General features: G+C 56.4%; 1 protein-coding gene across 3 annotated transcripts in view; it reads left to right on the top strand.

Moving 5' to 3' along the window:
- ABHD2 (abhydrolase domain containing 2, acylglycerol lipase) overlaps positions 1-9,620 on the top strand; it is a 67,551-nt gene extending 57,931 nt beyond the window's left edge. For all 3 annotated transcript variants that reach the window (XM_036355544.1, XM_036355541.1, XM_036355542.1), the window contains 4 exons: positions 1,026-1,136; positions 3,467-3,536; positions 5,803-5,887; positions 8,288-9,620. In XM_036355544.1, coding sequence (XP_036211437.1) covers positions 1,026-1,136; positions 3,467-3,536; positions 5,803-5,887; positions 8,288-8,484 — 463 coding nt within the window. In that variant the 3' untranslated portion in view covers positions 8,485-9,620. The remainder of the gene's footprint in view (positions 1-1,025; positions 1,137-3,466; positions 3,537-5,802; positions 5,888-8,287) is intronic.
- Positions 9,621-15,286: the final 5,666 nt, after the last annotated feature.

Below are 15,286 nucleotides of genomic sequence, written 5' to 3'. Positions count from 1 at the left end.
AAAACCAATTTGCTGCCGAAACCGGTTTGGCTCAGTGGATAGAGCGTCGGCCTGCGGACTGAAGGGTCCCGGGTTCAATTCGGGTCAAGGGCATGTACCTTGGTTGCGGGCACATCCCCAGAAGGGGGAGTGTGCATGAGGCAGCTGATCGATGTTTCTCTCTCATCGATGTTTCTAACTCTCTATCCCTCTCCCTTCCTCTCTGTGAAAAATCAATAAAATATATTTTTAAAAACAAACAAAAAAAAAAACCGATTTGCAATGAATATTATAAAAATAAATATATTACTCCCAATTCAGGTGTTCTTGAATATTTTCAGCTGAAAATTCTCAGGAAAAAAGATTTTAAAGTTGGTCAGGGCTGCCACTTAGGGAAAATTTTTTTTTTATAGACACACATGGCATGTGGAGAAGGTCCACTGCTTGCGTCTACAGACGCTTATGGCGTACACGGGGCTAATTTGGCCGCATGTTAAGTGGGTTAACTACTGTCTGCCTTGGTAAGCACAGAAACAACTCATAAAAGGAAAGGGGCTCTGGCAGAGGGGCACCGTCACCGCCCATGTAAACACGAGGCCCCACTGTTCGGTCCACTGCCCACCGCTCACGGTGTGACTGCCCGCCCGGGACCTCCTCCCCCGCCAGGAAGGCCTGGTCATAGCCGCCCGGGACTCAGCCCCGATCTGGAGTTTGTCTAGCGGCCCCTGAGAAGGAAAATGAGGTCTTGACACCCATCTTCCGGCAGTTATTCCCAAGTCAACAGCGCCAGCGCCTCCTCAGAGAAGTCTGAGGACTGGAGGCATCTGTTCTAACTCCCCCAGATGCGCGCTGTCCCTGCCTGCCTGCCTCCGGGCCGGGAAGCGGCTCGGCTGTGGTTCTTGTCCGCTGTAGCATTTTTTAAATTAAAAATGGTTTCCAGCTGCGCTGTGGAGCCCCGGCGATGAGATGGGAGGTGTTTCCAGTGTGCGTGGGATTTGCTTGGTTTCTCACCCGCGTGTCCTCCTCTGCCTTGTGTCTCCCTCTAGACAAGCTCTCTTTGGGGACCATGTGAAGAAGCCCCAGACCCTGGAGGACTCGGACCTGAGCCGCCTCTACATGGCCACGTCCCTGATGCAGATCGACGACAACGTGATGAGGTGGGTCCTCGCGCTCGGGAACGGGGCCAGGCGGGAGGCCGCAGGCCGGGCTGTCCAGCAGCTGGGGGTGGGGGGCGGGTTCTCTGCCCTCTTTAGTGCTCGGGGCTTTTTTTTTCACCCCTGAATACATGTCCAGTGTTTAAAAACAATAGAAGAAGAGGGGGGGAAAAAGACAAAAACCCCCACAGATTTCACAGAAAATGAAAATTGTAGTTTCTCTTGGAAAGTAGGAAGAGGATGCCCCCTCCTTCTGCATCCCTGCTGGAACGGGGGCTGGAACTGGGCTGGAACGGGGGCCTGGGGTCACACCCAAGCTGCCCGCAGTGCTCACCCCGCCCGTATGCTCCATGCCGGGCAGGGCTCAGGCGCCACACATCTCCATCTGCAGTGGAGGGAAAGGAAAAGGAAGTATTTCTTGTCCCTGCCTATGTCTCTATCAGAAGTAAAAAATAATAGACCAAGAGGGCTGTGTGTTGCAGGAAAAAAGACAGAGCCTCTTTCTTTGGGGCGTGGACACTCCTCCGAGTGTAATACACAAACCCGTCCACCTCACCCATCTCCCTCTCCCTGTCCGGCCCCTCCAGGCCCCGAGGTCGGCACCCTGACACTGTCCTCCTTCCTGGTACCAATAGTTTCCAGTTAGTCTTAACCGGAAAAGGTCAGGTTGATTTCTGACCTCGTCGTTCTCTCATTTTTTTAAGCCCCTCTTTTTATTTAATGATCATTTGACACCTTTAGGCCTGGTCTAGAGCAAGCTTGGGTTCATTCAATAGATAGGCACGCTGTGGCCGGTGTGGCCCAGTGGATAGAGCATCGGCCTGTGGACTGAATGGTCCTGGGTTTGATTCCGGTCAAGTGCACGTACCTTGGTTGCAGGTTCCCTGGCCCTGGTCAGGGCACATGCAGGAAGCAACCAATCGATGTGTCTCTCTTGCATCGATGTTTCTGTCTGTCTCTCCCTCTCCCTTCCACTCTCTCTAAAAATCAATGAGAAAATATCCTTGGATGAGGATTGACAAAAAAAAAAAAAGAGAGATAAAAATAAAGACTTAAAAAAAAAAAAAGGCAGGTACTGACCTGAGCCTACGGGATCTGCACTTGCCTTTCTTATGGGATCTTAGTCACCTTCTTACACCAAGTCACCTTGAAAGAGGCCTGTTGAGAAACTCGGAAATTGCTGGTGTGTTAGAAGGCGAGAATGAATTCTACCCTCCCTCTCTTCAGACGGGTGTGTCTAATGAGAAAAACAAACAAACCCCAGCTTATTTCAGTTCCCCGTTCATCTTCTGAGTTTTGTGAAGCCGGAGAGAGAATGCCCGTCCACTCTCCCTAAAGCGCCTCCGCTCTGACAGCGCTGGGTAGTGGCAGCTCGGCTGATGTTCCCATTGGGCAGCCTCCTCCTGAGGCGGGGAGGGCTTCCGGCCCCTGAGACCACAGGGACTGGTTTCGGGAAGACAAGCCCTGGGGGAGGGCCCGGCGCCTCCCCTCCCTGGGGGCGGGGGGTCCTGATAGTCCAGCCTGAGCTGCCGGGTCCCTCCGGGCAGAGATGTGCCCGCATCCTGGTGGGGACAGAGACCCACCGCTTCGGGGGAGGAAGGATGTCGGGAAGACCCGTCAGAATAGAAGCAACAGGCGCCCTGATGTGTGTCAGGAGGAGCGGAGGTTTCCAGAGCCTGTGGTGGGCGGACTGGCTGCGGGATCCGAGCTCCAGGCCGCTCAGAGCCGGGGCAGACCCGGCTGAAGGTTTGGTCAGCGTCCGTTCCCGTCTGACTGCCCCGTGGCGGCCGGAATCGGGGACTCTGACTCCCTCATTTCTCCTCGGAACCACGTCATTTCAGTTCACAGTGGCCGGGGCTACTCTGCCACGAAGACTGTTGTAAAGAAAGTCCTGGCAAAGGCCTTTGAGTTTCTGTTTCTTAGCTTCTAGTGACATCGGGCTTTACACTCTCTCGGAAGATGTGACATCCGCCAATAATCACTGTCGATAACACTTAGTGAGTAGTTTCTCTGGGCCGGTAGCGGTGCTGGTACACGCGTTAATGTCAGAAATCTCACAGCGCCGTGACGGCAGGCCCTGTGCTCAGCGCCATTCACAGAGGAGAAGCCAGAGCGGTTAAACCCTTTGCCTGAGACCACACAGACAGTGAGTGGAAGGGTCAGGATTGGAACCCAGATGCCAGAGCCGGGGGCTCTGAACCCTAACGCTGGTGCCACGTATTTCCACTGTGTGCCTGGCCAGTTCGTGCAGGAACCGGAGCCGGAGTCTATCCACTCCGCCTTCCCGTCTGATGAACGTATTGTTTTGTCTTTTTCCTCCGTGTGCGCCGCAGGAAGTTCCATGGCTACAACTCCCTGAAGGAGTATTACGAGGAGGAGAGCTGCATGCGGTACCTGCACAGGGTGAGTGGCCGCAGCGGCACTGTGTCCTCATCCCGCCTCCGCCTGGGGCAGCTCCCTCCCTGTCGGAACCTCGGCCGGAGTCTGGCTCGACCGTCCAGTGGCTAACTTGGGTTAATTATTGAACCGAACCCTGTCCCTCTGTGACCCCGTCCCTCTGCGGCCCTGTCCCCCTGCGACCCCGTCCCCCTGCGGCCCCGCCCCCCTGCGGCCCCGCCCCCTGCGGCCCCGCCCCCTGCGAGCCCGCCCCCTGCGGCCCCGCCCCCTGCGGCCCCGCCCCCCTGCGGCCCCGCCCCCCTGCGGCCCCGTCCCCCTGCGGCCCCGCCCCCCTGCGGCCCCGTCCCCCTGCGGCCCCGCCCCCCTGCGGCCCCGCCCCCCTGCGGCCCCGTCCCTCTGCGGCCCCGTCCCCCTGCGGCCCCGTCCCTCTGCGGCCCCGTCCCCCTGCGACCCCGTCCCCCTGCGGCCCCGTCCCCCTGCGACCCCGTCCCTCTGCGGCCCCGTCCCCCTGCGACCCCGTCCCCCTGCGGCCCCGTCCCTCTGCGGCCCTGTCCCCCTGCCCCGGCCCCTGTGGCCCCGTCCCTCTGTGGCCCAGTCCTTCTGCGACCCCGTCCCCCTGCGACCCCGTCCCCCTGGGACCCCGTCCCCCTGCGGCCCCGTCCCTCTGCGACCCTGTCCCTGTGTAATCCCTGTGCTGCCCCTCTGTGACTTCCGTGTGTAATCCCTGTGCTGCCCCTTCGTGCAGGGCAGGTCCGGTCTGCACCTGTGTCTGTAAAAGCTTACAGCCCATTCTTTCCTTAGTCTTCCCTGGACGGTGCAGCCCTGCCTGGTTCCTGCCTGTCCCTCATAGGCGATCCGTGTAGACTTCCTACAGCCCTGGGCCCTCTGTTGGCCCTTGTGTGTTTAGTTAGTGTGGTGCCTAGGGCTGAATTAAAAAGTCCTGCCGTGATCAGGGGATCACAGTAACATAGGTGTATTTCTCTATCAAAACAAGGAGGAATGCCCTAACTGGTTTGGCTCGGTGGATAGAGCGTCAGCCTGCGGACTGAAGGGTGCCGGGTTCGATTCCGGTCAAGGGCATGTACCTGGGTTGCGGGCACATCCCCAGTGGGGGATGTGGAGGAGGCAGCCGATCAATGTTCCTCTCTCATCGATGTTTCTAACTCTCTATCCCTCTCCCTTCCTCTCTGTGAAAAATCAATAAAATATATTTTTAAAAAACCTAAAAAAAACCGAGGAGGAATATGTCTGTTGACAAAGAGACCAGGTTTATACTAATGCAGTTATAACAGCTATAATGAACTTCATGCGTATTAAATTAAGTTTGTGGCTATATTTTTATTGATTTCAGAGAGGAAGAGAGAGGAAGGGAGAGATAGAAACGTCAATGATGAGAGAGAATCACTGATCGGCTGCCTCCTGCCTTTCCCCCTACTGGGGGATCAAGCTCACAACCTGGACATGTGCCCTGAGCGGGAATTGAACCCGGGACCCTTGAGCTCACAGGCTGACGTTCTGTCCACTGAGCCAAACCGGCTAGGGCTGTGGTCGGCAAACTGCGGCTCGCGAGTTCTTCAGGGCCAGGTCCGGGAGTGAATTTGAACCGACTTCTGCGCATGGGCCACAAAGTTTCAATCGCACTGTACATGTGCGCCTGCACGTGGTATTTTGTGGAAGAGCCACACTCAAGGGGCCAAAGAGCCGCATGTGGCTCGCGAGCCGCGGTTTGCCGACCACTGGGCTAGGGGAACCCCCACATGTTTTTTGCCTGAACCACCACCGCCAACCGGTCTCTCTCATTCTGTGTTTGCACAATTGCTCTTTTGGCTCCAACGTGGGACTCCATTGACCCCAACTATGAGCACGTGTTGGTGTGGCCCCCTCCCCAGCTGAAGCAGGGACCTGTGGCTGCAGTTCGGCCACGTGTCATGTCGGCCACCCCTCCTAGCCCAGCCTCACACCCAGGCCTCTGGTGTCTTCATCTGCACATTACAGCACCGTGGAGCCCCCCAGAGCTCAGGCCAGAGACCCCAGCTTAGCACACGCAGGCGTGCACTCCCGGCATGGCAGTCCAGGGGTGTCCGAGGGCCGGAGTCACAGCAGCTGGCCACCCGGGGGCCCAGGGTGTCCCTCACCCACCTGTTCAGCACACTGAGCAGTGGCCACCTTCCCTCTGACTCAGGGCCAGGTCGGGGAGTGAACTTGAACCTTGGATCAGTGGGGTCCACAAAAGGGAAGCGATCGCTTCATTCTTTTTCTTTTCTTGGTTCAGATCTATGTGCCCCTCATGCTGGTTAACGCCGCCGATGACCCGTTGGTACATGAAAGTCTCCTCAGCATTCCAAAGTCTCTCTCGGGTAAGTGTCCTCCTGCCGCTCCCTCAGGCACTCGGCAGCCTGCGGTCCTTCTGTCCCCTTCGCGCGCTGTCCCTCCTGCCGGTGCTGTTGGTCAGGCCCGACAGTGCCGGCCTGTGCGGGGGCCTGGGCAGAGCCCCCCGTGTCCGTCCCGTGCAGGAGGCAGGCCCCTCCCTTACATCAGAGGCGACAGCGGAATCCCTGCTGCTCAGGGTTATGGCTCCATTAAGTCTGAGAGTTTGACTGAAAGAGATATTTACTCTTCAGACTTGACCTGAAAAGCAAAAAATAAATAAATAAAACCCCGTGTGACAGCCAGCCTCCCCATCTGCTTTGAGGATAAAAATATAAGCAACTGAGAAAGCAGGCTGTGGCCGTGGGAGCGTTACCCAGGGCAGGAAGGAGCTGGAGGAGAGCTAGGCGGGGCAGCAGGAGGAAGCCTGGGGCTGCTAGGGCCTCATTTCCCTGCACGTCCCCTGTCAGTGTCCTGTGTCACCCGGAGGAGGGGGGGTACCTCTGGCTCTCTCGTGACCCCAAGCGAGGAGGGTAGATCCTGCAGCAGACGGGGACCCACGCCCGCCTCCAGAGAGCTCCGGGCACCACGCAGAGTGCGTGCCGCGCGTGGGCTGGGTAAAGTCTCTCCCCTGTCAGCCGCCTTCCCCTCCAAACCTCGGGTCCCTGCACCGAAGTCGCCCACTCAGCCATATGGGCAGCACCCAGAGAAAGCAGCGCGTTTGCTTCCTTCCCTGCACCCAGCCATAGCGCTGCTACCGTGGCACAGAAACGTGTGCAATAGTGACCGCAGGGCCCTAACCGGTTTGGCTCAGTGGACAGAGCGTTGGCCTGCGGATGCAAGGGTCCCAGGTTCGATTCCGGTCAAGGACACATGCCCAGGTTGTGGGCTCCATCCCCAGTAGGGCGTGTGCAGGAGGCAGCTGATCGATGCTTCTCTCTCATCGATGTTTCTAACTCTATCCCTCTCCCTTCCTCTTTGTAAAAAATCAATAAAATATATTTTTTAAAAAAATAGTGACCGCAGGGACAGAGTGCAGAGGTCAGGCAAGAAAGGAGCGAGCCCGGGAGCCACGTGCGCGTGCCAGGAAGTGTCGCCCACCGAGGCCCGGGGCAGCCAGCTGGGGCACTGTCAGTTATCCCCCAGGACAGTGATCGGCAAACTGCGGCTCTCGAGCCACATGCGGCTCTTGGGCCCCTTGAGTGTGGCTCTTCCACAAAATACCGACTTCTGCGCATGGGCCACGAAGTTTCAGTCGCACTGTACGTGCGCGCCCGCACGTGGTATTTTGTGGAAGAGCCACACTCAAGGGGCCAAAGAGCTGCATGTGGCTCGCGACCCGCGGTTTGCCGACCATGGCCCCAGGAAGACAGACAGCTGCTCCCGTAGCTGCCCGTTCCGTGCTGGCTGTGCTAGCAACTAACCTCACTCATCAAGCCTCGCGCCCCATCTGTCCTGCTTGGCGTGCCCGCTCAGCGGGTGCCACGAGAGTGTGGGCATCTCTAAGCCACTGGCAGCTTGATGCTTCGGTCTTAGAAGATAAATGCATGAAAAACCATCGCCTCGCTGAGTCGCCTTGTTCTCCAGTAAATGACAGTGTAAATGCTGGGCTGGGAACCCTTCCCAGAACCCTCCCTCCACGCAGCAGCAGCACCGCCTGGCAACTCAGCTGTCGCTGCCTGGGAAAGCAGCGCCTGCATTTAAGGCGACAGTCCAGGGGTTCCCATGCACAAAGTTGGGGCGTGCTTGGCTGTTCAGCCGAATCACTTGGGGAGCTTTAGCAGCTGTAGCGCCTGGTTCCCCCTCCCACCCATCCCCCACACCCACACAGATCCTGATGTAACTGGTCTGGACGCTGCACAGAGATCTTTTTATTTTTAAGATATATTTTTATTGATTTCAGAGAGGAAGGGAGAAAGAGAGAGATAGAAATGATGAGAGAGAATCATTCATGGATGGGCTGCCTCCTGCACGCCCCCTACTGGGGATTGAGCCCGAGACCCGGCATGTGCCCTTGACCGGAATCGAACCCGGGACCCTTCAGTCTGCAGGCCAACGCTCTATCCACTGAGCCAAACCAGCTAGGGTGCTGCACAGAGATCTTTCCAAACCCATGTGTGCTAACACGCAGCCGTGTTTGAGAACCACTTAGATCTTAAAGGCTCTGCTCTAAGCCAAGCTGCTGTTCCCCAGCCTGCTAGGTCCCACTGTTGTGCCTGCCCCACCGGTCTCCCTCCTACGGAGCTGAACGAGGCAGCGAGTGGAGGTCGGATGCCCTTGTAGGTGACCTTCACCTGGGGGAACACCCGGGCCACCTGGCCAGCGTACCCGCACCTCCTGCCGCGGGGCTACCCCGAGGACAGGGACTCACGGCTGCCTTTCCCCTGCAGAGAAGCGGGAGAACGTCATGTTTGTGCTGCCTCTGCACGGGGGCCACCTGGGCTTCTTCGAGGGCTCCATGCTGCTGCCCGAGCCGCTGACGTGGATGGACAAGCTGGTGGTGGAGTACGCCAACGCCATTTGCCAGTGGGAACGCAGCAAGTTGCAGTGCGCCGAGGCGGAGCAGGTGGAGGCCGGCCTGGAGTGAGGCCCCCGGACTCTGGCGCCCCAGCTGCCCTCCTTGAACTGGCGTCCCTCACCGGCTGTTCAGGTCTCCCCCTCCCTCAGTGACCTGGATCTGACCTCACACCGTCAGCGGGGGCCACCACCGGGCACACCTGTCTCGGGGTGGGCGGCTACCCCGGGAGCTCCAGGCTATTTTTGTGCTTAGTTCCTTGTTTCCTCCATTGCATTGTTAGCCATGGTGGCAAGCGCCAGACAGCCTCTCACCCTCCTGTCCAGTTGAGCATCATATCATGATTGCTTTTAAGCCAATCGCATCTAGTTTCCCTATGAAAAACGTGTCGGGACAGCAGTTTTGCTTTGCCAATCAGAAGGCTCTCCCCCAGGAACAATGAAGGATGTCTGTTATTGGTGGTGGCCCTATGTGTCCTCGTGTAGACCCGGAAAAGCGCTCCCCAGCCCAGCCCCTGCCGGAGATGCGGGTCAGCTCCGAACCTGGGGTCCCGGGGCTCCCGGCCGCAGCGTGGCCTCTTAGGGCAGAGAAAACCCCCTTGATCACAAGCCAAGCTTCCCCCTCGTTCTCTCCTAGACAGTCTCCCAGCCCCTTGCTGGTGATGAGAGTGACCTGGGGCGCTTATTAAAAATTCAGCCTCCCGGGTCCCTCCCCAAGGGGCAGCCCGTGCCGTGGGCCTGGGAAAGGGCCTGGGGATTTTAATTTTTGACAAGTGCCCCCGGTGATTCTCATCACCAGGCAAATTTGGGAAACACTGTCTGCAGGGCCTTTAAATTAGAAACATCTCGGTAGCTTTTTTCATTGAAATCCGTAGTCGGAGGGGTCACCCAGCTCCCAGGGGCCTCCAAGGCCTGCCCCCTTGGGCCCACACCTGACTCTGCTTCTCACTGGCTATATGACCCTGGAAGAGCCCCCTTGAACTTGACGTTCCTCACCTGTAAAATGGGGGACTTGGACCAGGTGGATTGCCGGCCGAGATCACTACCCGTCCTGAAGTTCAATGACAAACTCACTTTCCTGAGGTTTGAGAGACCATCCCTCCCGGGGGCCCTGGGAGCCGCCCTCCAGGCTAAACATGTAGATGTCATCATTTGCCTTTGTTTGTTCCTCGTGTCATATAAAGCCGTGTGTGGGGCCTTTATTATGCACTCATTTGTAGTTTTATTTTGTAACCCAGGTCTCTCCAACTCTGGCTTTTGATACCAAACAATTCAAAAGTTGGACCCGAGTTTGGAGAAAGACCTTCCCAACCTGAGGTGTTTTGCAAGCAGATTTTTACCATCATAGCCTGGTGTAGTCTGTAGAGGTCTCTCCGAAGGTGTCTTCCCCAATGAAAATGTCACTCTAAGTTTCAAGTACTTTTCTCCAACCCTGTGGTACTTGAATGTCTGAAAACCCTTGCACTTGGAAAAATCTGCCATTGTTGTCGGGAGCGAAATGGAACTATGAGAGAAATTGCCTGGATACTTCAAAATGTTCCCTGCTTCATCTCCTTTGCCCCGGGGCAGACAGGAATAGGAAAAGTGGGCCCCTGTGGATGTGGAAGGGGTGGAGGGAGTCACCTGGGGGCTCCCAGGCCGACCCCTGTGGCCGCAGGTGGTCACAGCTTGAGCATTGGTCCAAGTGACTGTGACAGGAACGTCTGTGACCTGGAGAAATTATTTGCTGACAATCATTAGATCGAACTAACAAATAACATCAAAAACAGCCATTATCTCAAAAGATGATGATTCCTGTGGTCCGGACTTGGCTGTGGTTTATACGCACACCAAGTTTGTCCTTGTGACCCCCTCCCCCACCCCCCAACTTGTTATTTTTCTAGTGCTTTTCCTCTTGGCGTTGTTGTGGCACAAAGTGGCACTTTACCATCTAACCCTCCGTTTGGAAGCGTGTCCTTCTCCCCTGTCACTTCCCCGCCACCCGACAGCCACCGCTGTCTCCCTTCATTACTTAAGACTTTCTGTGAAATTCGGTAAACAAAGCAATAACTTCATAGGTTTGTGTGACCATCCCAGGAAGCCAGAGGCTCTTGTCATTTGCCCCGGCCCCCTCTCTTGCCCTGTTCTGAGGAAGTACTGGCCAGGTACCAGCTCCATCGGGAAGAGAAAAGACAGCGTTGTCACCCCCCGGGGTGCAGGGGACAGAAGTGCTTAGAGCCTGGTCTGCACGGCAGTCCGACCCAGGTGTTCCCCCGGAGATGGGGGGAGAGGCAGAGTTTGGGGCACCTCCTTTGTTGCCACCCAACCGGAATTCACCCCCCGGGGCTGCGAGGGTGGCGTCCCAGCTGAGCTCTTTTCAGTGTGTGACTCTGAATGGCGCTCACACGAAGTCCACTGAAGCCCTTTGTTCAGAGCCAGGCTCCCGGGCATGGAAATGAGAGGGTGGCTGTGGCCGTCTTAACAGGGACATTCTTGTTTGCCCTGAATGAGCGCACAGGGCATTGAATCTGCAGAGATGCGAACTCGCCTGGTAAACAAGGGAGCGGCGTTTTCTATGTAGGTCAGCTTCCTCCTTCCTCCCGCTTCCCTTCGCTTTTCTTCTGAAGTCGTTCTTTCTGATGGTGATGGGAGCGCTCATCTGGCTATTAAGGCCCCACTTGGCCTAAAACTGGGGCTTTTGAACACTCTATTCTGAAACCAGAGGAAGGATGTAAGTTGCATAGACCCAGACAGTTCAATCGCAGGAATAACACGTTAAAAATGGGGGGTGGGGGGGTACCCATGTTCCTCCTGGTTGTACCCCCTGCCTCCTAAACCATTTGAAGGCACTGATGAGTAAGCAATTCCAGTCAAATTAGGATTTTCTGAAAAATGGTGTCAGGTCTCCTTGATGCACTTCTGTTAGAGGGCGCTTAACAGCCTTGAAGAAAACCCCTTGCCCTGGCCAGTTTGGCTCAGTGGATAGCGCGTCGGCCTGCGGACTGAAGGGTCCCGGGTTCGATTCCGGTCCAGGGCACGTACCTCGATTGCAGGCTCCCGGCCTTGGTCAGGGGCAGGCAGGAGGCAACCCATTGATGTGTCTCTCTCACATCGGTGTTTCTCTCTGTCTCTCCTTCTCCCTTCCACTCTCTAAAAATCAGTGGGAAAAAATATCCTCCAGTGAGGATTAAAAAAAGAAAGAAAGAAAACCTCTCACTTCTCTGCTGTGACTGCACCAGGGACTCCAGGGCGGCCTGGAGCGGAAGGTTGTTTGTGGTCACCCTCCTTGTAAGCTCTCAGCGGCATTTCACACTTGGCGGGGGTTGGAGGGGGCCCTGTGACAGACCACACGAGGGGCAGTGTGCCTGGAAGGGGAGCGCCCCTTTCTGGGCGTGATGTTAGGAAGCAGGGTGCAGGGGACCTGGGTGCTTGTCCTACCTGTCCCTCATTCACCCTGGATGGGGGCAGTCGCTTCACCCCCCTGAGCCCCAGTGATCCTAGACCAAGCATGTCAAACTCGTGGCCGGCGGGCCACATGCCTCGAGGTGGGTGGCCCACTGGCAGGCGTGAGTTTGACATGCTTGTCCTAGACCGTCTCTAAAACCATTGATGTATGTACAGGTCATTTTCCCGAACACTCCCACTGGCCTCCCACTGGCCTTTCTTTAGAATCCGGTGAGTCAGGGCCCCCGGCTCCCCTTGAGGGGCCTGGGGGAGGAAGCTGCTGCATTAGGCTTTGCAGTGAAGACCCTCGCCCTTGCCCTTGCCCTTGCCCTGTGCCTTTGGCTTCTCTTCAGCATCTCCATCCTCATCTCCATGTCCTTGCTGTCCCGAGGTTTGGCCGCGTGACCAGGGCAGGTGCAGCGCTGGCACGAGGCCGATGGCCCATCTTTCTGTGTGACTGAGGCAGAGCGTTGAGAGTTCCCGGGGCAAACATCCTTCCAGCTCCGGCTTTCATTCTCCAACCCCGTCTTCATTAAAGCCCGACTCCCCGGGTAGGGCAGCCGAGAATGAGAGCGCGCTTTGTCGCCGTGTGACTTGCGGGTCGTTTGGCCAGCTCCAGGGGGACAATGCATGTGTTCTTGTTGGTGTTTGCCAGGCAAGCAGATGTCTGGGATGTGAGGGGCCCTTCTTTTCCCGGGGCCTTGGCCCTGGCTTGGAGGTGGAATAAAGATCACTGACACCTCAAGTGTTCCAAGTCGCTAAGAAGCATTTGCCTGCAGCATCCGCTCACAATTTCATCTGGAATCCCTTTCTTTGACCAGAAAGCCTTAACTTGACTATCCCTCCTCCCCGGTGTTCCCCAGGATCGTGGCATCGCCATTCAAACCCTCCCGCTGAGGGAGTTAGAAGCGAAGCCACAAGCAAACCCAGAGCATTTCTCCTGTGGCCTGTACGCGCCTTCTTACGTTCGGCACCCCCACCCCTCGGCGCTGGGGGACCCAGAACCTGCCAAATGCCTCCTCTGACCCCTCTCTTCCTTCTTGGCCTCTTGTTCAAAGCCACTCTGGCTGACTTGGATGCTCCCCAAGGCCGTGAAAAGGGGCCTGTCCGTGGCGGGCAGGGGCCCAGCAGTGGAGGGGAAGGTTAGAGAACCTCTGTTGTCTATCAGCAGAGGGAGGCACCCCCCTCTTCCTAGAGTAGCATTGCTTTTGCCAAACTGTATCTGAGGCTAAGGGAAGGGGAAGTGGCCCCTGCTGGCAGCGAGGCTGGGATGCTCCCAAAACAAAAGCCGCTTCCTCTCGCCCCCACCTCTGCCCCCCGGATGCTGCCTCCCATCCGGGCCTCCTCGGAAGCAGGCTGCGGGGTCCAGCTCGCCAGCCATTCTCCACTTGCAGACAGCGGACAGCTGCCCCTGTTGGGAGAGCTAGCCTCCCCCACCCCCTCCATGTTTTCTGAGCTGTTTTTTCCGGCATGTGTGCGGGTGTCTCTAATAAATAAGATGACATTCCTTTCTTAACTGGCAGATTAAGCCTTTTAACTCGACTCCTCTGTCCATTAGTAATGAAATCTATATCCTACGTTCCCCCCCTCCTGGTCCCCATAAGCCAAGAAATCTATTGCCATAAGCTGGGGACCGTCCACTTACAGCACCTGCAGAAACGCCCTCATCTCAATGGGCATTCTCCCCCCGGACCACCCACGCTGAGCAGCCCCCAGGCCGCGGGCGTGGGTGGGCCAGGCTCCCCCGGGTGTCCAGTAGGTCCCATTTGGGTTTTGCTTTGGCCTGGTTAGTTCCCCTGAAGCACAAGTCCGCCTCGAGCCCTGTCACCTCTCCACCCCACTGCCTCAGGAAGACCGTCACTGTACCTGAGCTCCGACTCCTGCCACTGCAGCTGCCTTAGTGACACCCACCCACGGGGGTGGGGAGGGGTGGGAGCCAGTGCGCGCCCCCCTCCCCCCGCCCCCCGCCCGCTCAGACTCCTGTCAGCCACTAGCAGATCTGCTTCCAGATTGATTTTTGGGAACCATCACGTTCACATTCCTGATTCCTGTTGTGTTTCGTTTTGTTTGGATTTCCCGGAAACTTAACGTTGCTGCCCTGAAAACCGTGTGTTTTTGCGTTTGTGTTCTGAAATCCTCCGTGCTGCTGGGTTTGGGGGGGCGGGGCGGGCGGGCGGGGGACACGGGACCCTCCAGCACCGAGGTGTTTAAGATCTGCAACTAGCAATGCAATTTTTTCTAAATAACGAGGAGATTTACCTTTATTAAGAAACTATACTAAACAGCGGTGTCCTTGATCGTTTTATGTTCTCATATTGCGTTGGGGTCCTATGTTGATTCCGTGTGGTGGTAAACAAAGATCATTACAGGCAAAAACTGTAATTTTGTTATCTTTGATTCAATGGAATTTCTTTACTTAAAAAAAAAAATTAAAAGACTAAAAACGTGGCGAGGTTGTGTGTTTTCTGTATGGTGAGGGTTTTATATTTAAAAGGATTCTTGGTTGTGTCTTCACCAAAGCGTGAGCTTGAAGGAAATGGGCCAAACACCAAGTTCTCGTGATGACTGGTTTTTAAATATATATATATTTTTATTTCAGAGAGGAAGGGAGAGAGGGGGAGAGAGAGAGAGAAACATCAATGATGAGAGAGAATCATTGATTGGCTGCCTCCTCTACGCCCCCCCCACTGGGGATCGAGCCCCCAACCCAGGCATGTGCCCTTGATAAGGATCGAATCTGGGACCTTTCAGTCCCCAGGCTGGCGCTCTATCCACTGGGCCAAACCAGCCAGGGCTCATGACGATTGATTTTAACCCAGCCTTGCAGATTCGGGGGAATGACCAGCCCCAAGGTGTCTTTACAAGCCCGTCTCTCCAGGCAGGAAAGCCAAGGCCCGAGATAAGTGAGAAATCAGCCCTTTCATCAGCACAGCGAACAGTGTAGGCAAAATGTGAGGTGCGAGGTAAGTGGGGGTTGCCGTGGCTGATTCATGTGCTTTTCCAGGGGAGTTCTCTGAACAGGAGAACTGAATTGGGATTGTGTTGGATTGGTTGGGAGATGGTGGTGTTCTCTTCTCCTTGGTATCTGTCTGAATCCAAGCCCAGGTCCCCCCGGGCCAGGCACCAGCACAGCCAGGAGAGCTCGCCATGCTCCCCACCCCAGGAGCCTGCACGCAGAGTGGTCTCGCCTCTTCGCCAGGCAAAACCTGGCGGCCTGTTTCCCTGCCAAGACCTCCACCCGCCTTAACCAGCTGCCTCCGTCAGCTAACTCAGCCTCCCCCGAGGCCCACGTGGGGTGGCAGAGATGAATTCCTGCTTCATCCACGTGTCTCCAGAAAGGAAGCGGTCCTGGGCAGCAAGTAGATGTCATTGAAGTCAAGCTGTGTGGGTGGCTTTCAAAAGGCTATCTTATTGTCCCTCTGTCTCTCTTTTTAAAATATATTTTTGTTGAT

The sequence above is a fragment of the Myotis myotis genome, unplaced genomic scaffold (assembly GCF_014108235.1).
Source record: "Myotis myotis isolate mMyoMyo1 unplaced genomic scaffold, mMyoMyo1.p scaffold_m19_p_23, whole genome shotgun sequence".
In the NCBI taxonomy this organism is placed as follows: domain Eukaryota; kingdom Metazoa; phylum Chordata; class Mammalia; order Chiroptera; family Vespertilionidae; genus Myotis; species Myotis myotis.
Note: the sequence above shows the minus strand (reverse complement) of the source record. Positions and strands in the feature narration are given on the sequence as shown.